The 18,626-nt window shown below is 50.3% G+C and overlaps 1 protein-coding gene across 1 annotated transcript; it reads right to left on the bottom strand.

Moving 5' to 3' along the window:
- Positions 1-11,467: 11,467 nt before the first annotated feature.
- Positions 11,468-18,578, bottom strand: LOC129017492 (signal recognition particle subunit SRP68-like). Its single transcript, XM_054458124.2, has 5 exons — positions 18,420-18,578; positions 17,726-17,820; positions 16,259-16,388; positions 13,265-13,340; positions 11,468-12,847 (listed from the first exon to the last, which is right to left on the bottom strand). Exons 1-5 carry the CDS (start codon positions 18,576-18,578, stop codon positions 12,768-12,770), a joined length of 540 nt encoding a protein of 179 aa, XP_054314099.1. The 3' UTR covers positions 11,468-12,767.
- Between the last annotated feature and the right edge of the window lie 48 nt (positions 18,579-18,626).

The raw sequence follows: 18,626 nt of genomic DNA, 5'->3' as shown, positions 1-18,626 counted from the left end.
GTGACCCTGAGCATCTTCAAGAAAGGGGTGATGGCACCTCCCTTTCCAGGCGCTCATTTCACTGTCCCAGCGTAACAGGCCCCTTCTGCGGAGGTGGCGTCGCTTTCCAGGTCATTCCTGAAATCCCCGTGGTTTTAGTGGAAGGAGGGCTTGAGGGGGAGCCAGGGGATGGAACAGGCTGACTGGGTGACATCACCTGGTCATCCTGGCAGGCCTCGCTGAGGACAAAACACAGCCTGGCAGGAGAGAAAGGTCCCAGCAGACGGGGGAGACCAGGGACCGACGCCTGATACTGGCCTCAGGCCCCAATGAGATAGAAAAGGCCTGCGCCCTTTTTGGCTGAATCTCATGGGAAGCCCCTGAACTTGGCTGTGGAGAGGGGATGCAGGAAACCCCCATTCCTAGAGGTGGAGGAGCTGACAGGGGCAGTGGGGGTGGGGAGGGCAGCGGCGGCCCCTGACAGCAATGAGGAAACAAAGTGGCCTCCAGTGTCCTCAGCTCCCGGCCCATGTCTTCAGTGAGATGCCACCAGAGATGACTGGCCACTCGGCCTCTGCCCCAGCCTGCTCCCACTTTATTCCTGGTGACACCTGTCTTCTAACCACTCATTGTACGCCTGCAATCAATTGTCTTCAGAAAGGAGCCATTTGTGTGAATGACTATGGGGACCAACGCCAGCCTCACCCCTGGCCTCCCTGACTCACCTTTTCTTTTCTTTTTTTTTTTTTTTTTTTTGAGATGGAGTCTCGCTTTATCACCCAGGCTGGAGTGCAGTGGCACCATCTCGGCTTACTGCAACCCTTGCCTCCCAGGTTCAAGCGATTCTTTTGTCTCAGCCTCCCGAGTAGCTGGGACTACAGGTGCACGCCACCACACCCAGTTAATTTTTGTATTTTTAGTATAGATGGGGTTTCACCATGTTGGCCAGGCTGGTCTCAAACTCCTGACCTGAGGTGATTCGCCCACCTCAGCCTCTCAAAGTGCTGGGATTACAGGCATCAGCCACCGAGCCCGGCTGCTTCACCTTTGAGCTTGGCCCCTCCCTGGGAGGTGGCAGTAATTGGAAGTGGGGCCCTGGGGAGAGGTGTCCAGACTCCAGACAGAGAGCAGCCAGGCAAAGCCTCTGAGCTGTGCAGTGGGAGGTGCCCTGGGCAGAGGGCAGCGAGTCTGAGGTCTGGAACACTGGAGCTTCGACCCCTCTGCAGAAGCCCTCCAGGAAGGAAATGAGCACTGTAGGGGGCCCTCACACGCCCCGGAGATTAAGGGCTAACTCATTTACTGCAAGAAATTGTGGAAGTCAGTGTGGCGATTCCTCAGGGATCTAGAATTAGAAATACCATTTGACCCAGCCATCCCATTACTGGGTATATACCCAAAGGACTATAAATCATGCTGCTATAAAGACACATGCACACGTATGTTTATTGCAGCACTATTCACAATAGCAAAGACTTGGAACCAACCCAAATGTCCAACAATGACAGACTGAATTAAGAAAATGTGGCACATATACACCATGGAATACTATGCAGCCATAACAAATGATGAGTTCGTATCCTTTGTAGGGACATGGATGAAATTGGAAATCATCATTCTCAGTAAACTATCGCAAGGACAAAAAACCAAACACCGCATGTTCTCACTCATAGATGGGAATTGAACAATGAGAACACATGGACACAGGAAGGGGAACATCACACTCTGGGGACGGTTGTGGGGTGAGGGGAGGGGGGAGGGATAGCATTGGGAGAGATACCTAATGCTAAATGGCGAGTTAATGGGTGCAGCACACCAGCATGGCACATGTATACATATGTAACTAACCTGCACATTGTGCACAGGTACCCTAAAATTTAAAGTATAATAATAATAATAATAATAATAATAATAATAATAATAAAAAGAAAAACAAGAGCTGACTTCCTGGAGTGATCTTCTCATGCCAGATCAAATCAGGCCCAGCATCTCTGATAAGGGCTGCCAGGCGGCAGGCAGGAACACCCCGAGCCCTGAGGCAGTCTCTCACGTGGGATGCTCCTGTCTGATGGCAGCAACCCTGGCCCCAGAAGAAAACAGGAGAAAGGACAGGGACACAGAGTGGGGCGTGGCTGTCTTTGTGCTTCACCTCTGGCCTCACACTTTGGAGAGAAAGGAGCCCTTTATCTAAAAGGTCAAGATGGGGCTGACTGCCTGGATCAAGACCCTCAGCGTCCGTTTCTGTAACCACAAGTCCTGCTGTGTGTGGCTACAGTGCATTCGAAGGTGCCCGGACCGAAGTGAGATGTGTTATACAAGCAAAATTCACACCAGATTTCAAAGACGTACTATGGAAAAAGAATGTAAAACGGCCGGCTGCGGTGGCTCATGCCTGTAATCCCAGCACTTTGGGAGGCCGAGGTGGGCAGATCATGAGGTCAGGAGTTCAAGACCAGCCTGACCAACATGGTGAAACCTCGTCTCTACTAAAAAAAATTAGCTGGGCATGGTGGCACTTGCCTGTAGTCCCAGCTACTCGGGAGGCTGAGGCAGAAGAATCACTTGAATCTGGAAGGTGGAGGTTGCAGTGAGCTGAGATTGTGTCACGGCACTCCAGCCTAGGAGACAGAGCGAAACTCGGTCTCAAAAAAAAAAAAAAAAAAGTAAAGCATCTCATTAATTTTTCTATTGATTACATATTGAAATATTTTGTATATGTTGAATTAAATGAAACGTATTTTTAGTTTTATTTGTTTATTTTTTTGAGACAGAGTCTTGCTCTGTTGCCTAGGCTGGAGTGCAGTGGCACAATCTCAGCTCACTGCAACCTCCACCTCCCGGGTTCAGGCGATTCTCCTACCTCAGCCTCCCAGGTAGCTGGGACTACAGGCTCGTGCCACCACGACTGGCTAATTTTTGTATTTTTAGTGGAGACGAGGGTTCACCATGTTGGTCAGGCTGGTCTCGAACTCCTGACCTCATGATCCGGGATTACAGGCATATTTTAAATTTTGACCTGTTGCTTTTTACTCTTTAAAATGTGGCTACCGATAAATCTAAAGTGACAAATGAGGCTTGCATTTGGGGCTTATCGGGATTCCTTCAGACAGCCCTGGCCTAGAAGTTAGATAGGATGCCCCGAACTTCAACCCTCCTAAGCCCTGGCGTCTGCCATGTCTCTTTGCTTGCAGTTAAAAAAAATTTATTTTTGGCCAGGTGGGGTGGCTCACACCTGTAATCCCAGCACTTTGGGAGGCCAAGGTGGGCAGATCACCTGAGGTCAGGAGTCTGAGACCAGCCTGACCAACATGGAGAAACCCCGTCTCTACTAAAAATACAAAATAACAAAACCAGGCATGTGCGTGGTGGCGCATGCCTGTAATCCCAGCTACTTGTGAGGCTGAGGCAGGAGAATCACTTGAATCCAGGAGGTGGAGGTTGCGGTGAGCCGAGATCACACCATTGCACTCCAGCCTGGGCAACAGGAGCGAAACTCCATCTCAAAAAAAAAAAAAAAAAAAAAAAATATATATATATATATATATATATGTTTTGGCCAGGCACAGTGACTCACGCTTGTAATCCCAGCACTTTGGGAGGCCGAGGAGGGCGGATCACTTGAAGTCAGGTGTTCGAGAACAGCCTGGCCAACAAGAGTGAAACTCCATCTCAAAAAAATATATATATGTATATATATATTTTTTGGCCGGGCACAGTGGCTCACGCCTGTAATCCCAGCACTTTGGGAGGCCGAGGAGGGCGGATCACTTGAAGTCAGGAGTTCGAGACCAGCCTGGCCAACATGGTGAAACCCCATTTCTACTAAAAATACAAAAATTAGCCAGGCATTGTGGTGGGTGCATGTAATCCCAGCTACCTGGGAGGCTGAGGCAGTAGAATCACTTGAACCCAGTAGGTGGAGGTTGCAGTGAGTCAAAATTGTGCCACTACACTCCAGCCTGGGTGACGTGGGTGACAGAGTGAGACTTCGTCTCAAAAAAAAAAAAAAGCAAAACCCCGTCTCTACTAAAAATACAAAACAACAAAATTAGCCAGGCATTGTGGTGGGTGCCTATAGTCCCAGCTACTCGGGAGGCTGAGGCAGGAGGATCGCTTGAACCCAGGAGGTGGAGGGAGGTTGCAGTGAGCCGAGATTGAGTCACTGCATTCCAGCCTGGATGACAGAAGTGAGACTCCATCTAAAAAAAAAAAAAAAAAAAAAAATTCTTTTGGCCAGGCACGGTGGCTCATGCTTATAATCCCAGCACTTTGGGAGGCCAAGGTGGGTGGATCATGAGGTCAAGAGTTCAAGACCAGCCTGACCAACATGGTGAAACCTCGTCTCTACTGAAATACAAAAATTAGCTGGGCTTGGTGGCACACACTTGTAATCCCAGCTACTCAGGAGGCTGAGGCAGGGGAATCACTTGAACCCGGGAGGTGGAAGTTGCAGTGAACCGAGATCTCATCACTGAACTCCAGCCTGGGTGACAGAGCGAGACTCCGGCTCAAAAAAAAAAAAAGAAAAAACAAAACAAAACAAAATTTTTTAAAGGCATTCATACAAAGATAGCATCTCCCCACTTAAGGGCCTGGTGAGTCCTTCCCCTCGCCTGGCCCTGGCTTGTTCCTTGGTGGATTGAGAGGTTAGAGATGAAATGATCCCTGGGGCTGCTCAAACCTCTGCCAGCCATGATTTTGTGTGGCAGCTTACTCACTCCTTGCTCCTGGAACTCCACGCTGATGTGGGCAGCTGGCAGCTCACCTGGCCTGGGACCTAAGCAAGAGGCCTGATCAGACCAAAAACAGTGAGACTCTCGGCTCCAAGACTGCCAGACACAGCCAGACACATGTGCAGCCCAGCCACAGGGTGGCCGCTTGGCAAGTGTGCCAGCAGCTAAGCCCTCTGGTGCCCACTATCTCCTCCAGCTCTGGGGCTCCTGTGGGGAGGCATTCTTCTCCCTGCTGAGGCTGATGGTGGTGATTGCCTCCTTTGCCCCGGGAGCCATAAGCTACCAGGCGCCCATGTGTTCCTGATGAGGTAAGGCTTTGCTGTCTCAGGAAATTGCCCTGTTTGTACAAAAGATCTGCTGCCAGACCCTTGGACCAAAGTTGAGTGATGACCTCTTTCCTTCACTCCTCTGGCCCGCTGAGCAAAGCAGAGGTGCCCTCCTCCAGCTGGGCCTAGAGGAGCACAGTCAGGCGGACTGGGGGTTCAAGGGACCAGCCTCCTTCCATTGTCTGCAGGTATAGGGCTAAGGGGTAGAGGCTGTGGCCCAGGAATCTGCAGGGCCACCGGGAGGAGGCTCTTTTGGCTGTGAGTCTGCCTAGCAAGTCCGATAAAAAGAACTGAAATGCCAAGGTCAGCCTAGAGAGAAGCAAAAGGTGGCACAGCTTGCTTAACCAGACAAGAGTAGAGAGGAACAGATGCTAGTGATTCCTTTTGGGACTTTTATGGGGAAGATCTAGAGGAAGCAACTACAAAAACTCCAAAAATCAGAAAACAACCAAATCTTGTGTGTGTTAAGAGAGCAGGCAGGATTCCTCATACTAAATGGCAAGAAAGAGAACATAGAGGGCACCCCTGGAATCCTCAAAACCGAGGCTGCCTTAGGGTATCTCTACCTCCCTCTGAACCATCCCCTTTCCCTGGGAGAAATGGGACACACAGCACCAGCCCCAGTTCAGCTGTAGGACTGGTGCTGATGCAGCCCACTCCCCAGCCCCTGCAGCCACCTGGTGCATGAGCCATCCCTGCATTCCAGAAGTCTGCAGCCCAGCCAGTTTTACTCAGGAACTGGTAGGCCCAAGAGCTCTGGGCCTCTCTGCCACCTTTAAGTTAATAGCTGTCCTTACTAGCTAGGTCTGGGGACCTGCAGCCCTATTTTGAAGAAGTGCAGATGTGACAGAGGCAGCCAGCTAACTATGCATGCCAAGATAACGACCCGTGTGGCCACTTGAGAAAATGTTCCACCGGCTGCACCACAGCAGCAGGGGTCTGGTGGCATCTGGCACTGTTCACTGGTCAGAGGGAGGAAAAGGTTTATAAAACAGACAAACATGAAAACGAAGGAACAAGCAGTTCTTATAGCTGCCTGATTTGTCTCTATTGTCAGGAAGCTGGAAAGGGGAGATTAAACCGCCCAGCACAGACAGCGGCTCATCAGACCCAAATTATTGTCTGAATGGCATTGCATAGACTTAGGAGGACTTCCTGGGAAGGGGAAGACAAGGACACAGGCTGGCTGAGTGGAAGGCTCTGTCAGCTATGTGTGCCCATCGACTCAGGGTGCAGCAGCCCACGCTGTCTTGGGGTCTGGGCTCAGAACATTTTGGGGGAACCTCCTCACTGTCTCCTCCCAGTAACTTTGAGACACAGCCGCCCCTGTTGTACAGGAGCTGGAGAGTGCTCAGAGGCAATGGACTAGTAAGTGCGGGGCAGGGATCCACCAGCTCGGAGGACCCTGGGCACCTGCTCTCTCTCTGCCTCACACCTCTTCTTAGACAGCATGGGAGGCACTGCCTGCCGAGGCCTTTGCACAGCCACACCCATCTCCATTCCACAGATGAGCCGCAGCTAACGTTACTCAGCTTTCACTGGCCCAGGTACCTGCCCGCCATAGCTGGATTGCTAGGTCAGAAGATCCCTGGGGAAGCACTTTGGGAGGCCGAGGCTGCGGATCACCTGAGGTCAGGAGTTCAAGACCAGCCTATTCAACATGGTGAAACCTCATCTCTACTAAAAATAGAAAAATTAGCTGGGCTTGGTGGCGCATGCCTGTAATCCCAGCTACTCAGGAGGCTGAGGCAGGAGAATCACTTGAACCCAGGAGGCGGAGGTTGTGGTGAGCTGAGATTGTGCCATTGCACTCTAGCCTGGGCAACAAGAGTGAAACCTCATCTCGGAATAATAATAATACCTCTAGTGGACGCTTGTAGAGCCCCTCACTCTGTGCCAGATGGTGCTTAGAGCAGAGGGTGGACCCAGAGGCCAGGGCCTATCTAATGTGTGCAACCTGCACAGCCTGCCACCCCAGCTGGCCCTGGGCGGTGCCCCCAGCCATGGCCCCTCCCAGGTCCTGCTCCCAAGTGTCTAACATTATAATAGGTCGGATTCTTTCAGTTGGTGTTGTCAGGATGCAGACAATTTCCAATTTATCCTCTTTGCTTTGGAGCGTCGATAAATTTTACAGCTAAATCTGCTTTCCATCTCCTCTGTAGCAACAAGTGTCTTCAAACAAAAAATTAGAACCAACACATATTTTTGCTATCTTTGTATATTTTCCTAGACCTCTAAATGTCCCAGGCTTTTCAAGGCTGCAGACAGAATTGTGCTGTTTAGAATTCTGTGATCAGTTAGCTTTTTTGTGTGTGACTAACGACACCTCATATGTGAAAAATTAGCGCTGCCACAGCAATGACAGTGAACAGAGCACAGTCCCACCCTCAAAGCCCCTGGTGTTGGCCTTCCTCTCCTAGGGGGGTGAAGCCTCTGCCTTGGCTTTTGGGAGGAAACTCCCAGCTCTGGCCCAGGGCCGCTATGGGTTGAGGGTGCCCTGTCATCACAGGCTGTCACCTTGTGGTCGTGGTGACAGGCTCAGGTTGCCACCAGGGGAAGGGGTCGGAACCAAGCCTGGCACCATTTCATGTCAAGGAGGGAATCCAAGAGTTCTCACTGATTTAATGTAAAACCAGAGAGGAGACAGCACATCCAAACAACATTTGGGAAGAGAGGAACAGGCCCGGAGACCCAGCAGTGAAGGCCAGTGCCATCCTCAGCCACCTCACGCTCCTGACCCTCACCCAGCAGGCCTGGTGGGGCTTGCCTGGAACAGAGAATAGAAACCACGGTCACATAGGCCGGGTGTGGTGGCTCACACCTGTAACCCCAGCACTTTGGGAGGCCGAGGCGGGTGGATCACAAGGTCAGGCATTTGAGACCAACCTGGCCAACATAGTAAAACCCCATCTCTACTAAAAATACAAAAAATTAGCTAGGCGTGGTGGTGCATGCCTGTAATCCCAGCTACTCGGAAGTCTGAGGCAGGAGAATCACTTGAATGGGAGGCAGAGGTTGCAGTCAGCAGAGATCACACCACTGAGCTCCAGCCCATGTGACAGTGTCAGATTCCATCTCAAAAAAAAAAAAAAAAGGCCAGGTGCGGTGGCTCATGCCTGTAATCCCAGCACTTTGGGAGGCCAAGGTGGGTAGATCATGAGGTCAGGAGTTTGAGACCAGCCTGGCCAAGATGGTGAAACCCCCATCTCTACTAAAAATACAAAAATTAGCTGGGCATGGTGGTGGCCACCTGTAATCCCAGCTACTTGGGAGGCAGAGGCAGGAGAATTGCTTGAACCTGGGAGGTGGAGTGAGCCAAGATTGCGCCACTGCACTCCAGCCTGGGTGACAGAGTGAGACTCTGCTCAAAAAAAAAAAAAAGAGGAAAGAAACCACGATCACAGCCACAACAGACCAACAGACCTCGGGCAGGCTTTAAAAGTATGAGACTGGGCCAGGCGTGGTGACTCACGCCTGTAATCCCAGCACTTTGGGAGGTTGAGGCAGGTGGATCACTTGAGGCCAGGAGTTTGAGACCAGCCTGCCCAACACGGTGAAACTCCGCCTCTACTAAAAATACAAATATTAGCTGGGCATAATGGCACACACCTGTAGTCCCAGCTACTTGGGAGATTGAGGCAGGAGAATCGCTTGAACCTGGGAGGCAGAGGCTGCAGTGAGCTGAGATCATGCCACTGCACTCCAGCCTGGGTGACAGAGTGAGACTCTGTCTCTAAATAAATAAATAAATAAATAAATAAAAGTATATGGGACTGAATGGAGCTCTCTTCGTCCTCTCTTGCTGTTGGAGACAGAAGCCTCCTCCAGGGTCAGAGCTTGCTGACAGCACCAGAGTCCATCCTGGAGGAGGGACCGGAGCCAGCACAACACGGGAACACGTACTTGGAACAGACCCATTCACGGCCCCCGGGGCCTCATCTGCATGTCGTGCTCCGTGGGAAGGCAGGACTGTGTGGCCTCCGAAGTGTCTTTCTGTGAAAACCCCCAGCGAACAGCCTGCAGGGCCCAGGGGCAGTGAGGGCCTGATTTGAAACCTGCTCCCTTCAGAGGCAGAGCCGCTTCCCAGGAGGACAGGAGGGGGTCCTGCATCTGGCGCTCTGTCTCCCACGACACAGCCTGCTTAATGTCCAGGAATCCCACGTGAAGGGATGTGAGAGCTCGCCAGAGACCTTGGCCCTGCCAGATCTGTCTTCTTATGTAAACACCTGCTTTTAATACTAAACAGCATCACTGGCCGTTAACAGCCAATGCTGCTCAGAGCGCCTGGCAGGAGCACCGGGAGGAATGGAATTTGTAGTGTGGCCGTGAGACAAAGCATTAGGCAACCTGAGAAGGAAAAGGTGCAGTTGGGATTCGCCTCCATCTCTAGTTTATAGGTCCTGGGTCCCCACTGAGGCCAGCACTCTAGAGTGGGAGGGGCTGGGAGGGCTGTGGGCAGGACAAAGGGACATCTTCCAGGAGGATGAGCGGTTCCCCATGCCCGTCACCCTCACAATGCTGCAGACAACGGCCTGAGGCAGGCTTGAGACTGCAGCACAGCAGGGCCTGCAATTGGATTCTTGGAGCTGGAGGACAGCGCGGCTGTCAGCACAGAGACGAGACAAGGGAGGTGCAGAATCTTGGCCCATGGCCCTGGGAGGAGGATGAGGACATGGATGAAGACCCCCTAACCCCCAAACTGTGGTTCCTCAGCCCGCAGGGACACTGACTGATCAAAACCCAGGACCTCAACCTGAGACCAGTCATCTGTGCTATATATATTTTTCTTTTAAAAAAATTTTTTTGGTAGAGACAAGGTCTTGCCATGTTGCCCAGGCTGGTCTCGAACTTCTGGCCTCAAGTGATCTGCCTGCCTCGGCCTCCCAAAGTGCTGGGATTACAGGCGTGAGCCACTGTGTCCAGCCTATCTGTGCTATATTTTCAGAAGTAGGAGTGAGGTTAGTCCTAAATTTATATGGCATAGATGATGAAACTTTCAATTAAAAAAAAAACCCAGCTTCCTGAGGCTCTCCAACCCAAAATAAACCCCAGGGGATCAGGGCCCCTCTGCGAGCATCTCAAGGTTCTAAGCCACCACACCATTCTAACAAGAAGTCTGATTTGTGTCTCACCATCCTTTCTAGCTCTTAGCCTTCCCTCCCTGCAACTTACTGGGAAAACAAAAGGCACAGCCAAGCCCACAGTGGCATTCTAAAACCACCTTTACAAAAATTCTAATGGTGAGATTATTAGAGTGAAAAAGGTCTAGCCTAACCCACTCCACCTTGCTTCTAACCTCCAAGCTGTCCTTGTTCATTCCTGGGAATAAGCCGAACTAACTTTGGGAGAAGTTTACAGTTTAACTGTTTAACTTTGAAACAAAGATGGTAACGGCACTTTCCGGAAATAAACCCCCTTCTTGCCTGGGGACCAGACTGCCTTTGTAGGACTAACAAATTAGCCACAAGAATTGAAATTATGGTTTAGGAGTCATGCAGCCAGAGGCCCAAGATTCTGAGCCTTCCCAGTTGCTCCTAGGGATGACATCGCTATTGTAAAACCTAAGAATGGTGCTCGAGATATTTCTCAGACCCTGCACTTTATGGATCAGCTGGCACCATCCATCCAAACTGGCTCATCTGGTCTTCTGGCCCCCACCCAGGAAACCGACTCAGCACAAGAGGCCAGCTTCAACTCCCTATGACTTCATCTCCAACTCCCTATGACTTCATCTCCAACCTGACCAATCAGCACTCCCCACTTCCTGACCCCCTACCCACCAAATTATCCTTAAAATTCCCAGTCTCTGAATTTTCAGGGGAGACCAATTTGAGTAATAAACTCCAGTCTCCTGTTTAGCTGGCTCTGTGTTAATTAAACTTTCCCTCTATTGCAATTCCTCTGTTTCGATGAATCAGCTCCATCTGGGCAGTGGGCAAGAACTCTCAGGGGGTTACAATGCCATCCTGAAACAATGCTCTTGGATTTTTAACCAGTTGGCCTTTTCTTCAAGCCACTGGGTTTGCTCAAAAACTGAAAACATCTAAGCCAACATTTCTCGTGGCAAATTTTCTTTCCTATGTGACAGGTGAGTTTTGATTTCCAAAGGGAATCATAAGTGTCAGGTACATGTTTAAATCACTTTTATTCCTTGCTTTCTTACATTGTTTGTGTGACTTCTATTATTGATGTTATAATAGAAGTGAAAAGGGATGACTAAGAAAAAATGGGGGTAAAATGTAATAGCATCTAAAAATTACACATTGGGAAGTCCTGATAAATAGTGCCTCTAACATGTGTATCCAGCATCAGCCTCACCTAGTTGCTGGTAAGTCAGGTTACACTAGACCTCACCAGCTTCACACAACCAGGCTCCCAAGGAGAGAATGAGGACTGGACATGAGGGAGAGCACATAAGAAATGGGCACAGTCTCCATCATCTTTGCCTTTTAATATAAGATTTGGTTTCATCATTTCTGAGTGTAACATATTTCTTCTAAAAATAGAGCTCTCTGCTTGTCTGAAACTTTTTAGCATTCACTGGGAGGTGAAGGGGAATAAGGCTGACCATAATTCTGGGGTGACATTGCCAGTTTCATAGTCACAGATAAACTTTTCAAGGGATCCTGGATGCTCACAGCAAGGATGAGTTCATTTCAAATCATGACATGACATGACATGAAGCATGACAAAGCGTTTCAAGGCCCCATCTGTGCCTGGTGTGGACTCCTGAACGCATTACTGACCAAAGGCAATCAATCACAGCTCACAGGGCACCAGACAGCAGCGGCCCCTCTCCCAGGAGGTACAGGAGACAGGATGACCCCGCACACATTTACCAGAAGACAACAGGGTGCTCTCCTAACACACTGCTTAAGACTGTGTGTACAGACACAAGCTGTAGGAATGCAGGGCCGAAGATGTTAAACTCTTGCCCCGGGCCAATGCAGACCTGGATTTAATATCATGGAACTTGCTGGGATTTTCTCACAATACAGATTAAGAGTCAGGATCTCCCCTGCCCCCGAGGAAGAGCCTGGTTAGCTCCTGAATCCAAAGATGCCCTTGATGTATCCAGTGAGGCCACTCTTGGTCTTCTGTTCCAACTTGTCCTCAAGGGGTGGGAAAGACACGTGGCTGAGGGCCAGGTCAAAGGACAAAGGCTTGCAGGGGACAGGCTGGAAGCCTGGTGGGAAGCGCACAAGGTTGGCTTGCCTGGTGACAAGGGAAGGGTCCAGGCAGAATGTCTCAAACGGTTCAACCAGAGGCTGGAAGTCAAATCAAAGAGACGTACGTAGCATTGGTCACAGAACAACACCCTTGGTGAACATTCCTGAGTGCCGACTGCTTGGTTCAGAGCTTTACAGGGGCCATCTCCCTCAATCACTCAATCCCGACAGCCTCCTACGAGGAGGGGCTACCACATCCCTGCCTTGTAGTCAGAGTCACTGAAACCCAGAGAGGCTAAGAGAGGGCCAGGCTAAGACTGGGGTGCAGGTCTGTTGGCCATGTTACAAGTTAGAGCTCTTACCCACGGGTGCTACTCTGCACAGCAACAGGTTCCTCAACCCTCTTCCTAGGGATGATCTGACATCTTGGAAGATTTATGCAAGAAGCTTTGAGGTTGGGTAAGAGAAGGGAGGGAGGTGGGGGGTTTCCTTAGAAATTTAGGGTCCACTGCTCTACAATGAGCATGCATTCCTAGTTTGTTACTAATCCTGCTTCATATTCCTCAAAAACCATGGCCCAGACTTCCCTTATTGTCCTTGACTTGGGAGGAGGAGGTCTCTGTTTGATGAGTGTCATTTACATCTGAAAGTTTGTAAGAACAAGGATTTATAATAGCACACTAGTCACAAATGAGACCTATCACACAGGTGGCCCCTACATCCCAAAAGCCAAAGGAGCCAGCACGTGGGGAAGCCAGTCCTGTCTCCTGCTGAGAAGTGGTGGAGATAAACAGATCAATCCCACATCCAACGCCGTCGGGCCTGTGAAGCCAGCAGAGTTGCATGAGGACAGTAACAAGGAGAAGGGCCAGTGTAACAGCACATCTCAAAATGCTTCTACGTGATCTGATGCCCAGCTGGTGCAAGTAAAGGCCAGGAACATCTTACAGATGAACCGAGACAACCCTTTCAACCTTAAAACAGTAGTGTGGGGTGTGAGACAGAAGGGGAGTGGCAGGAAGGGAAGTCTGGGGATACAAAGGCCAGGCAGGGGGCTCACCAAGGATGGCTGCGGCCTGCAGGGAGCACTTCTCTGACCACACTTGAGTGATGAGCTCTTGCATGTCAGGCAGGCCCTGTAAGATTCAGAAAACCTGTACTCCTGAGCCAGGGCCAGGTCAGAGAAGCACACCAAGCTAACCTGAGTTAAGCGAACCCACTGGTATTTTCACAGGACTTTAGACTTTCTAAATGGTTCTCCATATTAGAACAAAACAAAACACTAGTCTGTTTCAAATGGGAAAAGCTATGCCACAGCTTTAGTAACAATGCCTGGAAATAAAGATGATGTTGATAATATTAATAAATTCATCATACACTAAACAGTGTGCCAGGCATTGTTCTAAGCTGGTTACATAATCACTAGCTTAACCTTCTCAATAATCCTGAGGCAGTTTGCACTCCCATCTTACAGATGAGAAAATGGAAGCATGGAGAGGTTAAGCAATGTGTGGGCCATGCCCCCAAGTGGCAGTGGGCTGGGGTAAAGGGCTGGGCCATCTGGCTCAAGGGCATAAGCCCTTAGTCATTACATCCCACTGCTTCATCGAGGGTGATGAATTTTCCTGGCCTCGGTCTCTTGCTTGGCTTATTGGGAATGACCCGAGAAGGTCTGGAAGCCACAGAATCCATCATGCCTCCATTCTCTGACCCTTCCCCCACAAAACAAGTCAGCACATGAAATCAGGTCCACACTGGTTTGCACCGCGTCCCAAGATGATATTCCATGGTGGTGATGCTGCCACGTCCATCACCCCCACCTGCCCACATCCCTCTGCTCTTTCCTAGCTCTGCCTTTGCTGGGGGTCTCTCTTACTTCTTCTGCATCCATAGGTGGGCTCCTGCATGCCAGTCTGTGGCTACAACAAAACTACAAGCTCTCTGAAGGCAGAGAGCTTCTTCTCTACTCTGAGCTTGCACGGGATCCAGCAGCTCCTACACTGGTGTGACTCCATCAACAACAGGAACCTTTGCTTGCTTTTCTTTTTTTCTTTTCTTTTTTTTTTTTTTTTTTGAGATAGAGCGTTGCTCTGTCACCCAGGCTGGGGTGCAGTGGCACTCTTGGCTCACTGCAAGCTCCGCCTCCTGGGTTCACACCATTCTCCTGCCTCAGCCTCCTGAGTAACTGGGACCACAGGTGCCCGCCACCACGCCCGGCTAATTTTTTTGAATTTTTAGTAGAGACGGGGTTTCACCATGTTAGCCAGGATGGTCTTGATCTCTTGACCTTGTGATTCACCCACCTCAGCCTCCCACAGTGCTGGGATTACAGGCATGAGCCACAGTGCCCGGCCCCTGCTTGCTTTTCTAAATGGTCTCTACTTGTCAAATATACATGGATTCCTTAGACCAGCTGATGTTGCAACAAGTTCTATATCATCACAGCAGGCCACAAGCTTAAGAAGCTAGTTATCTTTCAATAATCAGTAAAGCGCCAGGTGTGGTGGCTCACACCTGTAATCCTAGCACTTTGGGAGGCTGAGGTCAGCGGATCAAGAGGCTTGATCACTTGAAGTCAGGAGTCCAAGATCAGCCTGGCCAACGTGGTGAAACCCTGTCTCTACTAAAAATACCAACATTAGCCGGGCTTCGTGGCACATGCCTGTAGTCCCAGCTACTTGGGAGGCTGAGATAGGACAATCACTTGAACCTGGGAGGCAGAGGTTGCAGTGAGCTGAGATTGTGCCACTGCGCTCTAGCCTGGGAGACAGACTCCATCTTAAAAAAAAAAAAGTAAAGCAAAGCAAGCCTTCCATGGCTGCACTTTATTTATTTATTTTGAGATGGAGTCTCGCTCTGTCACTCAGGCTGGAGGGCAGTGGTGTGATCTTGGCTCACTGCAACCTCTGCATCCCAGGTTCAAGTGAGTCTCCTGCCTCAGCTTCCCAAGTAGCTGGGATTACAGGTGTGCACCACCACGCCTGGCTAATTTTTTTTATTTTTGTAGAGACAGGGTTTTGCCATGTTGCCCAACCTGGTCTTGAACTCCTTACCTCAAGTGATCTGCCCACCTCAGCTTCCCAAAGTGCTGGGATTACAGGCATGAGCCACTGCATCCAGCCCTGTGGCTGTACTTTAGATCAAGCATTTCCTTAGCTTTAATGGACCCCCAAATGGCCTGGGGATCTTGTTAAAATGCAGATACTGGCCAGCATGGTGGCTCATGCCTCCAATCTCAAGGTTTTGGGAGGCAGAGGCAGGAGGACTGCTTGAGGCCAGGAGTTCAAGACCAGCCTGGGCAACATAGTGAGACCCCCATCTCTACAAAAAAATAAAAATTGGCCGGGCATGGTGGCTCATGCCCGTAGTCTCAGCTACTCAGGAGGCTGAGGTGGGAGGGTCACTTGAGCCCAGGAGTTCAAGGCTGCAGTGAACTATGATGGTGCCACTTGCATTCCAGCCTGAGTGACAGAGTGAGACCCTGTCTCAAGAAAGAAAGAAAGAAAAAAAAACAAGCAGAAGGTTCCGGGTGGGAGCTGAGAGGCTGCATTCCTAGCCAGGCCCCCGCCACTGCTGCTGGTCTTGCACATGCCCTGCAGGATGGCTGCACCAGTGCTTCTCACTTTGTTGCATGTCAAAATCATTAAGGGACCTTTCAAAGTCCCAGTGCCCACTTCAGATCCCTCACACTGATTAGAACCACAATCTCTGGGGGTGCCACCCAGACATCTACCTTGAAAAAAATCTTCCTAAGAGATTTCAATGTGTAGTCAAGTCTGAGAGCAGTACTTCAGGTTTTCCTGTGGAGGTTTTTGTTTCTTTGAAATCAGAAAAATGCCTTCTCTTCTTCAAACCTAAATCCTCCTCAGGCCTGGAGCACAGCCATGAGTGACACAGCCTGCAGCTCCTGGGCAGTCAGGGCCACACCAGGTCCCATGCACAGCCAGGGAGGACCAGCCTGAGGTGGAGCCCAGCTGTTGTACCCTCACGGTTCCTCCACAGCCAACTCCATAATGTGCCAGGGCTTACAAACCAGGAGAGGCCAACCTCTCACCTTTAGGCTGTTCTTGAAGGTGCCAGCATCAGAATTTACTTCATCTGCATATTTCAGGATGCTATCATGCAGGACAAGTGCTTCGCCCCACTTCTTCACCAGCGCATAGGACTGAGCAATGAAAAAACACCTGATGGGGAGGGGAAAAGAGCCACAAAATTCTAAAGCTGCAATTACCCAAGACCAAGGCTTTCCTTGCAGTTTAGGCAAAATTTCACATTTGGAAACAGATTTCTTAACGTGGGGTCACCGCATGGGAACCCGCTTCATGGGAAGCTTTCAGATTTGTAGGCTACCCTGCAGAGATGCTTCCCAGCAATCAGAGATGCCCAGGTAGGCCCAACACTGAGCCACGGTTTTTTACTGACTGGCTGACTCTGCAGAGGAGGAACAGTTCCCAGAAGGAGCATGGTGAGACCAGGGACAGGACGGAAGGAAGAACGCTGCCCAACTCAAACAGAAATCCCACCCCCATCCACACACCCAAGTCGCAATCATTCATCTCTGCTCATCGCTTTCCAACAACAAAACTCACAGAAGGTTCTTCCTGAGTCAAATTCCTCTCCTGGGCTCAGCAGAGCCTGAGCGCTGTGGGTCCCTGACAGGACAAAAGGGGCCATGCAGTGAAGACAGGGCACGCTGGAGCGCCAGAGCACACTGGCGTGTGAGGGCCAGACGAGGAAGGGCAAGAATGCATGGGGCTCTGCCTTCCATCCCGGCTGGGCCCCATCGTGCTACCCAGCCTACTTCCGAGTTCCAAATGATACAAGTCATTTAAGAAACTGAGTTTAGCTTTATCCCGAGTTAGTTCAAGTTCCTTGAACTGGCCACACTGGTTCTGCTAATTAACACCCTTTCAAGGCGTGCCCCTTTCCCCTGGGAGGGAGGAGGCAAGTAGAGGAAGACAAGTTTTTTGTTTTTTGTTTTTTTTTTGAGATGGAGTTTCACTCTTGTCACCCAGGCTGGAGTGCAATGGTGCGATCTTGGCTCACCGCAACCTCTGCCTCCCAGGTTCAAGCTATTCTTCTGCCTCAGCCTCCTGAGTAGCTGGGTTTACAGGCATGCACCACCATGCCCGGCTAATTTTGTATTTTTAATAGAGACAGAGTTTCTCCATGTCAGTCAGGCTGGTCTCAAACTCCCGACCTCAGGTGATCCACCTGCCTTTGCCTCCCAAAGTGCTGGGATTACAAGCATGAGCCACCATACCCAGTGAGGAAGCCAAGTTTAACGTGTGTGCTCCACTCCTCCAACATGGCCAAAGGGCAGTCATCATCACTGGCCACTACTGACCACAGCCTTTAGAAACTCCCCTTGAACATGCTGGGCTGACCTTCCTCTGATCACAGGCAAGGTAACCATACACTCAAGGCCAATGATCCCATCTGCTATGGGCTGGGTCATGCTCCAAATGCTTACAGAACCTGGGAGGCAGAGGAAAACTCTGCCCATCCCATGGGACGTTACCTGTAAGCTTTGAACACCAGAATCTTGAGGCCTATCTCTTTCTGGAAGACTTTGTCTTCCTCTAAACCAGGAAGCTGGAGCAATTCCACAAGATTCTGTACAACAGATGCAACAAGAAAATTCATGAAGAGTAGATCTTAGGTTGAATTTTTCACAGAAGACCTTGTAAGAACAGACAATGGTGAGAAAAAAAAGCCCGAGATCAATACAATGGGGAAAAGCCTGTGAAGTGACCTGGCAGCAGCCGCACCTGCTGTCACCTCCATTCCCCTCTCATCTTGGAAACATATTTGCCCTTTACAACTCAACTCATAGCTCACCCGCCTTCAGAGACTTCTTGGCCCATCTTAGCTGGAAGGGATCTGTTCCAGCTCTGAGCTTTTATTTTGCTTAGCATCTACTCAGATGCCTTGACTGTGTGTGTCTCACAGTCCTACTGACTGACAAACTCCCTGGGGGCCGAGATGGCATGGATTCAGGTCTCAGATGCTCTATGGCAGCTGGGAGCATCTTACATAGGTGAAGTGCTCAGTGATGATCTGGGGTCACTATTCTCTGCAGATCAGCATGTCTGAGAGGTAGGGGCTCACAGACTGTGGAACTGGTGTAAGACTTTTGTCTTTTCCCAGCTACTGATAGGTTCTGCTTGTCATAGCCCTTCCATGATACAAAGTTAAGTCATTTTGTGTCTGACACAGGCAAAGGAAAATGACAGGCCCTTGCCTTCCCGGTCCTCAAGGGTCAGCTGTAAGATGATGTCATAAAGCCGGATCAGGTTCTGGGGCCGGGGGGAGCACTTGCTGTCATCCTCTGGATGCTGCTGCAGCAGAGCCCTGTGCAGACCTTTGGCCATGCTCTCATTATGCTTGATTGCCACTGACAGCTTGATGTAAGTCAGGTA

Source organism: Pongo pygmaeus, chromosome 19 (assembly GCF_028885625.2).
Source record: "Pongo pygmaeus isolate AG05252 chromosome 19, NHGRI_mPonPyg2-v2.0_pri, whole genome shotgun sequence".
NCBI lineage: Eukaryota > Metazoa > Chordata > Mammalia > Primates > Hominidae > Pongo > Pongo pygmaeus.
This window is presented reverse-complemented; position numbering and strand designations above follow the sequence as displayed.

Excerpts from the sequence above, each read along its gene's own strand:
- LOC129017492 (XM_054458124.2), bottom strand. The coding sequence starts at position 18,578 with ATGGCCAAAGGTCTGCACAGGGCTCTGCTGCAGCAGCATCCAGAGGAT. Across the intron at positions 16,389-17,725 it reads CTGGTGTTCAAAGCTTACAG|GTGTTTTTTCATTGCTCAGT; the intron begins GTAACGTCCCAT and ends CCTCCCCATCAG. Across the intron at positions 12,848-13,264 it reads GCAGGCCGCAGCCATCCTTG|ATGTAAATGACACTCATCAA; the intron begins GTGAGCCCCCTG and ends ACAAACTTTCAG.